The sequence below is a fragment of the Pygocentrus nattereri genome, chromosome 26, assembly GCF_015220715.1.
Source record: "Pygocentrus nattereri isolate fPygNat1 chromosome 26, fPygNat1.pri, whole genome shotgun sequence".
Lineage (NCBI taxonomy): Eukaryota > Metazoa > Chordata > Actinopteri > Characiformes > Serrasalmidae > Pygocentrus > Pygocentrus nattereri.
The window spans coordinates 20,094,295-20,108,821 of record NC_051236.1 but is presented as its reverse complement, the minus strand read 5'-3'; the positions used below and the strand labels follow the sequence as shown (position 1 = coordinate 20,108,821).

General features: G+C 41.3%; 3 protein-coding genes across 9 annotated transcripts in view; 1 reads left to right on the top strand and 2 right to left on the bottom strand.

Annotated features, from left to right (window-relative positions):
* Nucleotides 1–25: 25 nt before the first annotated feature.
* nipa2 (NIPA magnesium transporter 2) lies at nt 26–5,883 on the bottom strand. Of its 2 annotated transcripts, none has more exons than XM_017720672.2 (6): nt 5,694–5,883; nt 4,397–4,627; nt 3,670–3,726; nt 2,511–2,601; nt 1,551–1,711; nt 26–1,065 (listed from the first exon to the last, which is right to left on the bottom strand). In XM_017720672.2, the coding sequence occupies exons 2-6, from the start codon at nt 4,533–4,535 to the stop codon at nt 413–415; spliced, it is 1,101 nt and encodes a 366-aa protein (XP_017576161.1). In that variant the 5' UTR covers nt 4,536–4,627; nt 5,694–5,883; the 3' UTR covers nt 26–412. The 2 variants fall into 2 exon arrangements, with proteins under 2 accessions (XP_017576161.1, XP_017576154.1); XM_017720665.2 differs by lacking the exon at nt 5,694–5,883 and adding an exon at nt 4,755–4,956.
* A 1,428-nt stretch (nt 5,884–7,311) lies between these two features.
* On the bottom strand, nt 7,312–11,428 carry nipa1 (NIPA magnesium transporter 1). Of its 2 annotated transcripts, XM_037535088.1 has the most exons (6): nt 11,405–11,428; nt 9,522–9,658; nt 9,293–9,340; nt 9,066–9,156; nt 8,738–8,898; nt 7,312–8,392 (listed from the first exon to the last, which is right to left on the bottom strand). In XM_037535088.1, exons 2-6 carry the CDS (start codon nt 9,634–9,636, stop codon nt 7,887–7,889), a joined length of 921 nt encoding a protein of 306 aa, XP_037390985.1. In that variant the 5' UTR covers nt 9,637–9,658; nt 11,405–11,428; the 3' UTR covers nt 7,312–7,886. The 2 variants fall into 2 exon arrangements, with proteins under 2 accessions (XP_037390985.1, XP_017574302.2); XM_017718813.2 differs by lacking the exon at nt 11,405–11,428 and having other exon boundaries at nt 9,522–9,711.
* herc2 (HECT and RLD domain containing E3 ubiquitin protein ligase 2) overlaps nt 10,840–14,527 on the top strand; it is a 70,586-nt gene continuing 66,898 nt past the window's right edge. For all 5 annotated transcript variants that reach the window (XM_017720611.2, XM_017720644.2, XM_017720636.2 and 2 more), the window contains exons 1-2: nt 10,840–10,927; nt 11,778–11,887. In XM_017720611.2, coding sequence (XP_017576100.1) covers nt 11,816–11,887 — 72 coding nt within the window. In that variant the 5' untranslated portion in view covers nt 10,840–10,927; nt 11,778–11,815. The remainder of the gene's footprint in view (nt 10,928–11,777; nt 11,888–14,527) is intronic.

The window sequence follows — 14,527 nt, the reverse complement described above, 5'->3', positions numbered from 1 at the left end:
TTTCATTAAGATTCTTCAACGTGAGTATGCTTTGCTAAGATTCCACATGAGTTTATTACAAAGAAAGCAGCTGATCAGTTGATTTTGTAGAAAGAAAATTAGAATTCAGTGCATGTACAGTAATACCTGTACATAAAGTATAACAAAAGGCTCTTAAAAACAGGTGTATATTTACAGTGCTACATGAGGAATGAGATGGAAGCCTTACAATGTAGTAATGTCCAACATAAAGTAAGGCATAAGAGGAAAAAGAGAAGAAAAAAAAACACTAGTACAATCAGTTGGTCCATCAGTCATTTTTTGCCTTTTTGATTGTCTTAGGGTTTTTTCCGATTTGAGGGGAGTAAGAATACTAGATGTCCACACAGCAGAACACACTCATGAGCTGCTCAGATCTTGTCCCTTTTTGGCCCTAAGAGGCTGTACTGCCATTTCGTCTGGAGATACTATCAAAAGGCAAACCTATTTCTCTGTCCTCAAAATCCACTGAAGTGTCATTATGCAGTAGCTCGTAGGAAGTATGGCTGTGGGTTGCCACCCCGTTGGACACTGGCCCATTGCGTTCTTCCTTCCTGATGGAGACAGCCAGCGTAGCCAGACTCACGTTAACATCCTTAAAAGCGTGCAGCAGGAAGATGCCCACTATTATGGTAACAAAGCCACTCAGTGTTCCAATGATGTCATCATATCCCATGTGCTCCCACTCTTTGAACAAGATGGCAGAGCAGGTAAGCACAGAGGTGGTAAAAAAGACGTAGTAGATGGGTGTGACCAGAGAGGTGTTAAAGATGTCCAGTGCTTTATTCAGATAGTTAATCTGTGTACTGACGCAGGCCACCAGGCTCAGGAGTAGCAACCAAGCCAAAGGGTTTCGCAGCACAGGCTGACCAGCAATGGCCTCCTTAATAGTGATGCCCAAGCCCTTAACGCAAGATACTGATAGGGCACCAATAACGGAGCAGATAGTGATGTAGACCAGGATGTTGGTCTGCCCATGGCGCGGACCAACCACGAAGATAAAAATTAGAGCTATGATGATGACGAATGTTGCGAAGACCACAAAGCCTGGAATGAAACAATGGAAGGTTGTTGGTCATGAGGACAGCAGTTCATTAGAATCATTATATGGTACAACTGTCGTTGGTTTCTTTTACTGACATAACTGTTCACCTGCTACATTTTGTTTGATAGCCTTACATTTATGTCTAAATATGGCACTTGTTTTCCACTTGCAGACTTCAGTTCTGCACACTACATTGTAATTATGTTCTTGTTTCAGGCCAGCTAATCTCACAGTTCTATTATATAGTCCTCACCTAAATAAATTCTACATGCAAATGACAAAAGCCATCTATTCACATGGAAATTCTGACTAAGGAAATCCTTCACTAAGCTCAAGAGGAAAGGCTCGTAACAATTTTCCAAACAAACTGACCAACTTCTCCACTTTTCTATGATTTTCATTGTAGTGGCCTTGGGTGTCTTGAAAGTCACTTATCAAATAAAATATTATTATTATTGATGAAAACACAAACACTGTTTTAGCGTACCTGGATCCACCAGTTTCTTGGCCATGTCTTCTAGGTTGTCAATCTCCTCCTCCTGTGGTGCATGGATCACCATGGTGGTGGAGCCCAGGATACTGAGCAAACAGCCCAATTTCCCATGCAGGTTTAACCTCTCCGTCAGGAAATAGGAGGAAAGGACAGCACTGCAACAAGAGTTATGTCTTACAACACACCTAAATATCTTGATAGCACATACAATAACAATAACTGAACAATATTTTTGAAAACAAGGAGTTTCTCCATTATTTGTTTAAGCCAAAAGACACCCCATCCAATAAGGTAAAGTGCACTGCTACTGGATAATCCCTTCTGAATTAAGCCCTTAAATGGCCAGGGCCCAAAGTTTTAATGCACAATTCTATAGCCTAAGAATAACTCAGCTAGTTTGCATTGTAGTCAGTATAATAAGGGCAAAATGATCAAGCTAACAGAGAAATCCCACCCGCTGGTAAGTTATAAAGCATGTTAAAGAAAGGACTTGCACATTCTACAATTATAGAATTTACAACCATATGTCACTGTGTTTGCAAACTGTGAAATTAGACCTCTGGATTTAACCCATCTGTGCAGTGAAACACCCACATACATGCACGCTAGTGAGCAGACTTTCCCAGAGCAGTGGGCAGCCCTATCCACAGCGCCAGGGGAGCAACTGGGGGTTAGGTGCCTTGCTCAAGGGTACTTCAGTCATGGACTGTCAGTCAAGGGGATCAAACCAGCAACCTTCCGGTCACAGGGCTGGTTCCCTAACCTCCAGCCCATGACTGCCCCCATGGGCTGAAGGTTGCATGTGTTCTTTTACACATGCAATTTCATCAAGTTCAGTATAATCAGAGAAACAGTGTTTTTATCAGTACAATTTGTGCAAGCACTTTTGGGGTATCCTTTTTTTTTAACGTTGAGTTATCTGTCTGCAAAATATATTTGTAATGCAAAGCATACCTCACAAGTACGCTGAGAGCACCGAGAGGTGTGACAAGGGTAGCAGGAGCGAAGGCATAAGCTGCGAAATTTGCAGCTTCACCAGCACCCACTGCAAAACCAGAGCAAGTGTTACTCATTGCCACAACATTCCAACCACTTAAGATTATACATATAGGCCAGCAAAGCTACTAACACTTCTAGTCCTGTATTGTTAAAGGGGCATTCTGGCTTAAAACTAGTATGTAATGTGTTCTCTGCTCTGTAGGGCAGTACCGTATTCCTCTCTCATTGCTTTGACAGAATTCAGAATTGTGTGTCCCTTTTTTGTCTGATATTCCTAAATTTTCTCTCTCTACAGTGCTCATCATGCATGGTGCAAATGCATCATTCAGAGTCCCCTCCACTTCAGTGAAGAATCTCCCTGATTTTTAGATTAATATAAGGAATACACCAGGAATGATTTTAGTATAAATCTGAATATATTTGCCAATAAACAAAAATATCAGTAACAGACAGATGTTTAAACCTGGCTGATATTTTAACTATTTGAATATTTTACTACTAAGCTGAATCTTTAGGGAACACTGATCTACTGATCTACAACATGTCTATGTTGTTACATTGTATTAATGTTCTTTATTTCATCACATCTGTAACCCTTTACAGATAAATCTTACATTCCCTGATGAATTTCTCTGTAATACTAATCCAGGAAGATGTAGTCCCATTCTCTGAATATTATACATTTTTGTATCAGAATCTGCAAATATGCACAGAAAATGCGTTGGCCCACGATTCCCATACCAGTGCATCCTTAATTAATAAACACACATATTCAGCTTACTAGCAGTAACATTAGCTATCTGGCTTTCCTCTGCATTTGCCAGCTAGCAGGAGGAAAATTCAGTCTCCGTTTATGTATCTGCAGAAAAGTGCTTATAGTTTTCCTTGCACCCTCACGATACATCATCTGAAAGGGGTTGTCCTGGTCTTTGAACTATAACATCCAACTCTGGACTACTGTGACACTGTTGTAGGAGGCAAGTAGGCAGGTTTTACAAAAGACACAGCAATGGTTACATTTTTTATTTTGGCCAGAGTGCCCCTTTAAGAAGTGGAGTAGACTGTAGAAGCCATTCTGAAAATGAAATGCAGAAGTTAATAAACATTTACTTACTTGATAACAAGCCAGCCCACCAAAGCCATTCCTTCAGGTATGCATGACCACCCTGACCTATGGGGAAAAAAGCAGAGATAACGCATGTTATGCTTGTAAGGTACACACCGCAACCTGACTTCTGAGGTACTGTAACACATATCTTAGCCTAAAGTGCCAATAAAAAGCTGGTGATTACTGAACAGTAGTCTGTGCAATGCTTGACGGTGAAAGATTGATTTGCCAGTGAGGCGTTTGAAGACACTGAACCATTTGGCGTGGTAACAGAATGTTCATGGCAATTCCCCCCACTATACCTTCACCATAAAATCAGAAGAGAGGGTGGACCACAGTTAATGACTCCTTATGTAATAATATCAAACACAGTCATGGCTAAGCGGTGATGCCATGTGAAGTGGACTATAATCTACCCAAATGAGCCGCACCCTCAGGCTGGAGAGCTGACGAACCAGCACTGAACATCAGACCACACAGGAGAAGGAGTGTCTATCGAAACACCTCAAACACACCTTACCGGTTTTACCTCCCGGGCGGAGAACAAGCAAGCCGTGTGATTTCTCCTTAGCCCATAAAAACATACTGTGGCAGACAAAGCTTGAGCCAGTTTCTTATTCGAATTTCCCGTTCCACCTTAAATGGCGCAGTAGTTAAGGTGGAAAGAACAAATTCGAACAAGATGCAGGAAAGTAGGAAGCCAACTTCAGCCTCGTCTCCTGCAGATGTTTACCTGCTCTCGTCGAGCCCCTCCTGGCGAGCCGAAGGAGCCCCTTCTTCTTCAGTATAAAACTGCCCCCGATGAATATACTGGAGCTAATGGCCAAAGCAAGGCCGATGAAGAAATCGTATTTGCCTCGGTCTTGACCCATAACGCTCTTCGATAAAGACCTTCCGTCCGTCACATTGAGGAACTGGCAGAGAAGGCGCTCTCCGGTAACGCACTCCCGTCCCGATACGGTGCCTTAACACAAACGAAGAGAAGCAGTCAGTACTTCAGCCAGTCAGTACTTCAGCCAGTCAGTACTTCAGCCAGTCAGTACATACTAATTGCAGAGAAAACTCAGCGCGACGATTAAAAGTAAGCTCACCACTTCCATAAGGACCCTGACAGAAAATACATTCGGCGTATTTTGGCGTTTCGTTCATATCCAAATGAAAAAGCGACACCTCTCAGAAAGAGAGTGAGAGAGACATAGAGAGAGAGAGTGTGAGAGAGAGAGAGAGAGAGATAATGTGTCTCCACCAGCCGCGGTCAACAGACGTCGATCTGAGGAATTGAGGAAGTGAGTGCTGCTACTTAGGCTAGGCTGCCTTAAGAGCAAACACAGTGACCGTGGAGCTGATGACGAAATTTACTTCTCAACACCACTTACAGATCTGATCGGGACAGGCTTGCACATCGAAACGCGAGGATAACGACGGAGACCTGGGATATGTCCACGCTATAACAGGGAATGATCTCTGACCCTGGGACAAACTCTGAAAACAGCCGCAGGGGCGCCTCCATCTCAAACGGATCCCTAACTCCCTGAGCAGGGCACTGCAGGAATTAGGAAATAATAAGCGTCCAGCTAAATACCGCACAAGTTTTTAAAGGGAGCCGCGGAAAACTCGTCAGGAATGTAGTCAGACTAGAGCGGGGTGAAGCTCTTAGTCGGCAAAATGTCACTCAGCACATTAGCTCGGTTAGCTAACCTACAGCAGGGCGACATGCAGAGAGGTTAGCCACCACGTTAGCATAGTAACCCTAAGTGGCTAAATTAGCTACTAACATTCACCTCAGCAGAGCTGAGCAAAGGCGATGCTCGTCCTGTCGTGGAATTTATTCTGTGCTAAGCCCAATAACTGGATGACTTAATGAGACATAAAGCTGCCCGTTTCACAGCATGTTTAAAGCCGCTGTTCCAGCTAGCTAGGCACTAGCGATTAGCTGCCGAGCGGCTCGCTAGCTCTGACGGGCATCCGAAACTGCCCTCCTGAGTTCAGGCATCCATGCGGCTTCACGCACAAGGTCGATTTCAAAATACCTGTCAGTTTACCGGCGTCACAGCGAGCACGGCCCAGACACTAAGACTTCCATTGTCTGGCTTTGCTTTGCGGGTTCCTGGCGCAGAGAGCAGGTGACGTTCCCCTGCTAACCTCTGTGGTTCCACCCACACGGTGAAAGGGCAGGGAACTGCGCCTGCGCTACAGCGACCGTCTGATTGGTCGCTCCGACGTCATGTCACTGTGTAAAGCCTGTGAATAGTTTTGTATGTTGTAGTTTTTTTTCTGCCCGTATTCCGACAAGCCCCGGGCCCTGCGCTGGGATTGACTAGTACATCTTGGGAAAGTATTGGTGTTTTTTTTCAAGTTATGTGCCGAACTACTAATTTTGGTCATTTTATTGATCACCAACTGAAACAACAAAAATGACAAAAAAGTTGGCAAGGAGATTGCGAAGTATAATTGAAATGGAAAAATGGCTATACTGAACCTGGTCGTTGTATCATTTATTTAGGTTAGTTTAATTATTTAAATTGTAAGAGACAATATGACCTGCTCGTTTTGCTCAGATCAGTAGTTCAGTTAAATCTCACGCGTCCCATTGCGTTCTACGGTTGCCAAGGTGATGTGAACGACTTCGCAATTGTCCAATCGGAGCACTGTTTGTGTATGCTCTATTGGCCAATCCGCGCGCAAAAGGGCGGGGTTCTCGGAATACGGGTGTAAATAATACTACTTGTTTCTGTTTCATGTAAAGCGTTTGTCTTTCGCATCCACAAGACTTCAGTGCGTTTGAGTAACACGGATTTTGACCATTATGTTTACTGGGGTTAAACCAAATGTATTGCGTTTTATTTCATTAGCAATAATAAACAACCTTTGGATATTTAGTTAAGTTTATTATAAAAAGTTATATCAAAATCTTCTACTAATAAACATGTGTAATTTTAGGATATTGAACAATAACTGAACACTAATACTGCCACAATAAATCAAAAGAATGTCGTCTGAGTAATGCCTGTTGCCCCTTCACAATTTTGAGGAATGGGCAAAAGCTCACACATCCCTATTGCATCCCTATACTTGTGCAGTGCTTCATGAGTGTGCACGCTTCTCACACCCGTAATGAACTTTATTGTGGCTCTCCAGAATTTAACTGTCCCATAGGTCACAGCAGATCACGTGATGACCCACGCTGCAGAATCAGTGTGACGAGTTACAACACTTCACAGCACAGTGGCCTACTTCAAAGTCTGGTATGTTGTGAATAGTTTGTACTCCAAAGCACGCCTTGAAAGTGCTTCATACAGTGCAGACCAAGAATACTCAGCAGACAGTACAGGTTCTGGCCCACAGTCCAGGCATCTAGGTAAACAACTGTATTTCAAATACACGGATCTTTAGACATCTTTTAAAAAAAAAGAAAGATTTAAAATAATAAAAAATGAAAGATTTTACACACTGTAAAAGCAGTGTTTAAGATCATCTTACAATCAAGCAGTTATAAATTATAAATAAGCCAGCGTTATCAAGTCAGAGGTATGATTCAGAAACTCCTTTCTGACAGACCCCCTGTTTCAAGTACAAATTATGTGTAAATACAATGTTTATAAAAAGGTAGCAGTTAATTGTTTGGCTCATGTTTAGGCCTTTAGTAAAAGTGTATTAAACTAGAAGTTCATCCATTCTTAACAATGTCTGCATTACTAAACGATAAAGACATGAAAAGTCATCCAGAGGGGTTTGATTTGAAATGCTCTGTTCTAGAGGCTCCAAGTTCTTCAAGAACTGTTCACAGTGGTGGTGATAGGAACCAGACATCGGATGTTTAAGGCATCTATAAGCTTCCTCACAGAAAACTATTAAATTAAGAGCTTATTAATACCCTGCCTAATGTCTGAGACACCGTCTTACTACAATTTTTGGCCTAAAACAGCAAAGAAACCTTTTTTTCCAGATTTACAACTATTTTACCATAATTTACATTACATATAAAAACTCAAAAGACATGCATGTTCAGTGACTATTTTGGATAGTAAATAAAATATCTATATTTGCATGGTACAGAAATATGAGTTAATAAGTTTCTCTACAATGACCCATTCTACATCGAACCACTCTGAATGACTGTTTACATCTCAAAGACTAGATTATACAGAAATGATGAAAGGTTGGTATAATTCAGCTGTAACACTGTAGCACATTTATACTGGAAAAAAAATCAGTATTGCTATTTACTCCTCCTTTGTTTTTGCTGGAGTCCATGTGATCACAGCTTCTTGTGATATGCGTAATAAAGTAACACCCACAGATACTGTGGTGAATCCACACAGAATACCCAAACAGTCCAAAAGGCCTAATGTTTCCCACTCCTTAAAGAGGATGGCAGAGGCTAGGATGACAGAAGATGTGAATACCACATAATACACCGCTTCAAACATGTTGGAGCTGAAGTTCTCCAAGGCTTTGTTGATGAAAGTGAACTGGATGAGAATGCAGACTATGAGAACTGCCAGCAAACACAGAAAAAGGTACATGGCTCTGTTGTCTGTAGTGAAGTCTCCACTAAAGGCATCCTTTGCAGCCAGACCCAGGCCTTTACAACTGGGCACTGTAAAGCTCCCCAACAGGGAACAGATGCCCACATACACCATGATGTTGGACTTTCCATAAGCTGGAGAGAGCCAGCCAATCAGTGCAACCAGCAGCAGGACCACCAGTGTGATGTAGCTTAGAAACACTAAAAGACATAAAACACACAAGTCTATAATGGAAACCACAATAACATCAACAACAAAAGCATCTTAATTTGAATGGTATGAGCAATTGCTTAGGCCACAAGAGGGCCACACTAGCATGCAGATTTTTGTATTGCACAGGTTTAACCTTGGTCAAAAAGAATTACACATTAATTTCTCATTCTTACAGATCAATATGCCCAACCTAATATGGGGTAGGTGGGGAAGCCAAAGTAGGATGTTGTTTAGGGACTCCAAAATGTTCAGAGACAGGTTTAGAAAAAACTGCAGTAGTCATATATGGTGTAACAGTAAAACAGTTACAGAACTGGGCTTTATAGTCATACCTGGGTCCAGAAGACGCTCCTCTAATTCAACTCTCGATGCCACACTCTCAGACTTAGGAGAATGAATGATGAGCACAACTGAACCACAGCAGCACAACACACAGCCAAGCTTCCCCAGGATATTCAGATGCTCCTGCAGCAGCCAGGAGGCCAGGACAGCTCTGTGTTGCAAAACAAGTATCATCAGCACAGAACAAGCCCTGTACTTTGGCACAATCTACAATGTAAAATAAATCATGCAATACAATCACTATTAATCCAACAACAGCACGGATTTAGTCCCAAAAGTCAAATGGAGAAAAAAAAAATAGAAACAGCATTTTCTCACCCAAACAGGACACCCAAGGCCCCAAGAGGAGTGACCAGTACTGCTGGTGCTGCATTGTAAGCCAGGAAGTTCCCTATTTGACCCACTATCACTGTTGGGGAAAAGCTAAGTATTTTCATGAATGTATAATATACAAATAAATGCACACAATTTAAAATACATACAAACATAAAATCGTAAATGTAATCATTAAAAGGGTTCAAGCAGAGAGGTGAAATTTCACTCACTTGCAAGTGTCCCACACCACCACACACAGTCAGCCAGGTAAGTCCTACCTGTTCAATAATGCCCAAGAGTTAGACTCACAACAAACATTCAGCTCGGCTGACCAAGGCCAGAACGTAGGCTGATCATGCAAAATGTTATGTTAAGCAGGGACATCGTTTAAGAAGACTTGTGTAAAGTCCTACTGCAGTAAACTCCAGCATGACAGAGTAAGTCAGCTTGGTTAGCTACCTGACCCGCGAGCTCGCAGTATTCCCTTTTTCTGGAGCACAAACGTCGATCCATTGACGAAACTGGACACGATGGCTATTCCAACACCAACTGCTGGTAAATGAGCGTCCTCCATAGCTGGTTTAGCTGCGATGCTCCTATGAGAGAAAAGCCGGAAGACGGTTTTAGCCGGCATGGCCGCAGAGCTGCAGCGCCTCTCTGGCAGTAATGGTCATGGCTCTCTGGTGCCTGTCTGAGCTGATGAGGACAGGGCGCTGTCCAAATAGTTGAATGAAAATTCCTTTCTTATGGGCTTGCCGTTGCTTCTGCCTAGCGAGGCAGTGAACTACAGATCAGGCAAAACAAGGGAGGTTTCATTCAAATATTAGGACACAGCCTGGTTTTCACCATGAAGAGCCCGGATACTGAATACACTGTCCTAAATAATGGCGAAACGTTTTTTAAAAAACACTTAATTTACTCTGCTCCTCGCTGTTTACAGTCTTTCTTTATGTAATTCCTCTGATTAAATAAAGGTCAGAATTCTCTGCTGCTCCCACAGTCCCCCCAGTAGGAGTTCAGCACAACGCCAATGCTAACTTTTTACTCGCAAACATTGCTTTGATCAGCATAAGCAAAATTTATCAGTCTGCTCAGGCTTTAGTGGGAATTTAGTCTTTGTGAAGAAGCAGTTAACTTTTTCTTAGGTTAGATAATAATCAAGCACTGATGGCGTTTCTTCTGAAGATTGTATGTTTTTGATTATTTAGTGGGTAAGTATTCTAAAATAATTCTAGTTCAAGTTAAAAACACTGTATTCTGAATACTGCCTTTAACTTGCACTGTATGCAGATACTTAATGTCTGTATTCGGAGCACATATTCCCAATAGGCCTCTTTGTGTTCAGTTACCTCTCTGCCCCGTCCATAAGAGGATAGCATTAGAAACTTGATTGATAAGACATAGACTCTAGAAATGAGTTATAAACTCATGTTAATAATGATGACATCATGCACGCCCCCCACCCCCCCTCTACCCCCAGAGCTGTATGTTTTCATGCTCTACCAGCAGGTGGCGGTGTCCGCATGAAGAAAAGAAAAAAAGCTTAATCAGGTGGAAACATTCATTTCACCGTTTGCTGCTAAGGAGATGCTGAATTTCTACTTCTCTGCTGTTCTCAGTCGTTATTGAAGTTGTTTTCTACTTTAATGAAGTTCACGGCAGCAGCAGTTCGCTGCATCTCCGGGAGAAAGCGCTGGCAGGTTACCCGGTTGCCCCGCCCCCTGTGGTGACGTAGCGCCTCCTTTTTCTTTAGTTTGATTGGCTGCGAGAGATGTCAGTCATCACACAACATGGCCGACGTTAAATTGCAGCAGAGCTTGTGAGGGTACCCGAAGAAACAGGAATACAGTAAGAAAACCAAAGAGGTAAAACGCGTTGTTTATGCCTTTGTATCTGTAGTAACGGGAAAAACAACCTTCTTTTTGAAAACAGCGGTGTGCGTGTGTGGGCAGCTGAAGGGCAGCCCAGTGTCAGAGCCGCGCTCTGCTCTTCACAGCTGGGTTAGACGGTCAGTCAGTCGGATAGCAGGCAGCTAACAGACTGACCCGGACTGCCTGCTCACACCAACAAACACGCCGAGAGCAGCGAGAAAGCTGCCTGCCGTCTCATACTAACGCCTCTTTAGCACGATGCTTGCTGTTATGTCTGATTTTGTCAGAGCGTCTTTAGCTGTTGTCAGGGATGTGTGAGCAGGCCACGCCAACACCCTGTTTATTTTAATAAATTATTCTCCGCAGCAGTTACACAGGTTTAATTTTAAACTGTGATGCTTCAGTCTTTCTTAGGCTGAAATGTAGCTAGCTAACCTACTTGCCCTAAGAGCCAGTTATATTTGCACTAACCTTAACTTGTTCCCTCCGTGCTGCTGAGATCATTTTGGAGTCTGGGACGTCTGAAACATGGGCTCTGATGGCCCCTGCCTTAAACACATGTATTGTAAGGCAGAACAGGGTTTATGGAATGTATCTTTAAGACTGTTAACTGTGATAAATCTTCTAAAGCTGCAGAACTGAAATAGCTGTTATCTAACCCCAGATATAAGACAAGATGTGATGTTAAATGTATGCACTGTTCAGGTAGATGCATTTAGTGTAGTGAATGTGAGTCTGTCAGTTATTGTAGTGTTACGATTCGTGATCTGGTAGTTTTCTGTTCTTAACAAACTGTGTTAGGAAAAAGACTGCACTCATTTCCTAAGTGTGTGTTTTAATCTAGGGAAGGCTGCATTTGCAGCCTGGCAGAAAGAGGAAAACATGCCGTCTCCTTCTTTTTCCCTGGATGCCCAGCTGCGGTTCCATGACAAATGGCTGAAGATAGATTTGCAGGTGAACGTGATCAAAATATAGTTGAATACTGAACATTTATAATGCTGTTCCCTTTACATGAATCATGTGAAACATTGCAGATATCTCTCTTTACAGATTACATTGTGATGGCTGACTTTTTAGTGAGCTCTAGGCCAGCGCATATGCTGAAAAACAGGCAGGCTAAGTGTTGCATAACATAAGCATGGATAATCATCTAGTTATTTGTGGGTCAGTAATTTCTAATAATGCAGTGTGTGCTCTTACCGAGTAGCCTTAGTTATTGTGACACCTAAAACTGGAGATGATGTCTCCTCTTAGAGAGAAGAGGTACAGTACAACCCAAGCTGTTCTGATCTGAAAGCACTACCGAAGAAATACTGCTGTTTAAAAGCATGTTAAGCCCTGTTATTGGAGTTGTTATCTGTTGTTGTGGTTTATTTGTGGAAAAATAAAGCGGTATAAATTGTTTTTTGATGGGTAGTAGATTTGTGATTTTGGTTATTAGATCTGTGCTCTCTTTTTGTTTTTGTGAGCAATATATTTAATTTCAGTATTGTAATAAATTACACCTCATTACACTTTGTTTCAAGCATGTTACAGGAATCTTTGAGACTTTTAAGGACATTCACTAACCACGTTTCAGTATGAAGAGATTTAGCCAATGCTCTGGAGTGGTGTAGCTGTCTTTACAGCAAAATTAAATATAGCTATGCCTGTCATGTGTTGTATGTCATGATACAAGACATTTTCACATTTCGTTAAATGTATCAGTTACAGAGTCCATTTTCCATTTATATGTGTATTGTTTATAAAATTGTCAATATATGTATTTCATGTTGTATTCAGATTAATATACTAATTGCGCTCTTTATAAAATTAAAAATGGGGTGCTGTTGCTGTGTATTTGCCTGGCTGGCAGTAAAAATAAGTAGGCTGTGTAGTGATGCTCTTCATGTACTTTGTGTCCCATAATGGCATCTGTCATCTCATGAATTCAGGTTGTGAAAATGGAGTTGTCTGCATTTGTGAGCTTGATAAATTATGTTTTTAGAGTCTGTCTGATATGGGAGATGGTACTGGATGTGTTAGGAATTCCTGGTAGTAATCAACTGGTGAACATAATACTTCTCCCTGTTTGGAACTGTGTTGGCTAACATTTAACAATATATTGCACAAGGAGTCCCTTTCCGTTATGGCCATAATTAGCATCCACTGACGTCTGACTGTCACAAAGCAAGATTTTCCAAAATGGGTGACATCTGTCCAATATAAGAACGAGTATAGGGATGTTTCCATTGGACACTCTGTAGTTTTGGATTTGTTTTACGATAAATAAGGAATTTTGTCATATGTGGGATGGAAACATCCCAAGGTCTGATGTAATTTTCTCTTTCCCCTTTTGACATTTGAAATTAGAATTTTTAAGTGCATGTTTTTTTTTTTTTTTTTTTTTTTGCTGTCTTGAATTATGATATATTATGATGGTTGTTTCTTGTTAAACTGTAAGCACCATAGCATCGTGTTCCAGTGGAGCTATATTTTGTTTCTGACTCAAAACTTGACTTTGATGAGGAGAAGGAACGATGAAGCTTGACTTGACTTGAATATTTGAGATAGAGTCCCTGGAGGATATAAGCAGTTACATGGAGGATGTAAGCAGTTACATTGAGAATGACTTGAGTATTTAGTCTAAACTGAGTAGTTTGGTTTTAAAGACTGGGGCCTGTTCTTTTTGATGGAATCACCAATGTTAAATCAGTCATGAGTTAACATGGATTTATGAAAAACAATGATATTGTATGTCTCATCCTTCATTGTTTTTTTTTTTTTTGTTTTTTTTTTGTTTTTTTTTACAACTGTAAAATTTAATTAATTGCAGCGTCTTCAGCTTCTACCAAGCGTTGACAGTGCAACTGAAATTAAGGAGGGGATAATGAAAAGTTATTTTTACGCTAAGCAGAACTCAACTGTATCAAGTGTCATGCATAGTTTTTTTCTGCATGTCTATTCTCATGATGGTATTAAGCGAGCACTTCTTTCAAAAATAGGATGGCTGTTTCCCTGTTGAGACTTGCCAAAGTCACTAAAATGGGCATCACTGCCTAACGCTTTGCTATTGTTCTCTGTAGTATGAGCAGGATGACTTTTCTCTCGTTCGGTGGGGGGCAGTTGGGGAACTGGTTTAGTGTTCACTGACTGAAAGTTGGGATTACTACTGCAGCAAGAAATGATTTTGCTTTGTCTAGACTAGTCTTTGAATGTCAGCCTGTGAAATATATGGAATTAGCATAAAAACTGCAGTCAATGGTCTTTTCAAAGGTGACCGTGTGCGTATTTATTTTATAGGCTGTGGAGTTATGTACATTTTTATGATTCATTAATCTGATAAGTGCCTGATCAAATATGGCAAATCGGTGCAAAAAATGTATATTTGATCTCTGTTTTATGGCCATATAATTAGGCCTAAAAATACCCACATCTGTTGTCTGTGGAAAGGTCTGCTGTAAAAAAAAAAAAAAAAAAAGTGCTTCAGTAAAGCTTTGGTAGACAGACAGACAGAAAGATCGAAAGAAAGAAAGAACAAACTTTATTGATCCCAAATGGAAATTCCCAAATGGAAATAGGAAGACATATAATTTCACATAAACTTGCATGTAC

What these genes read in the sequence shown, in the direction of transcription:
- nipa2 (XM_017720665.2), bottom strand. Translation starts at nt 4,812, where the DNA reads ATGAACGAAACGCCAAAATACGCCGAATGTATTTTCTGTCAGGGTCCT. An exon ending in TCAGGGTCCTTATGGAAGTG is followed by an intron (nt 4,628 to 4,754) that starts GTGAGCTTACTT and finishes GTTTGTGTTAAG; the next exon opens with GCACCGTATCGGGACGGGAG. An exon ending in GAGGGGCTCGACGAGAGCAG is followed by an intron (nt 3,727 to 4,396) that starts GTAAACATCTGC and finishes TTTTCCCCATAG; the next exon opens with GTCAGGGTGGTCATGCATAC.
- nipa1 (XM_017718813.2), bottom strand. Translation starts at nt 9,696, where the DNA reads ATGCCGGCTAAAACCGTCTTCCGGCTTTTCTCTCATAGGAGCATCGCA. An exon ending in ACTGCGAGCTCGCGGGTCAG is followed by an intron (nt 9,341 to 9,521) that starts GTAGCTAACCAA and finishes ATTATTGAACAG; the next exon opens with GTAGGACTTACCTGGCTGAC. An exon ending in GGAGCGTCTTCTGGACCCAG is followed by an intron (nt 8,393 to 8,737) that starts GTATGACTATAA and finishes TATGTCTTTTAG; the next exon opens with TGTTTCTAAGCTACATCACA.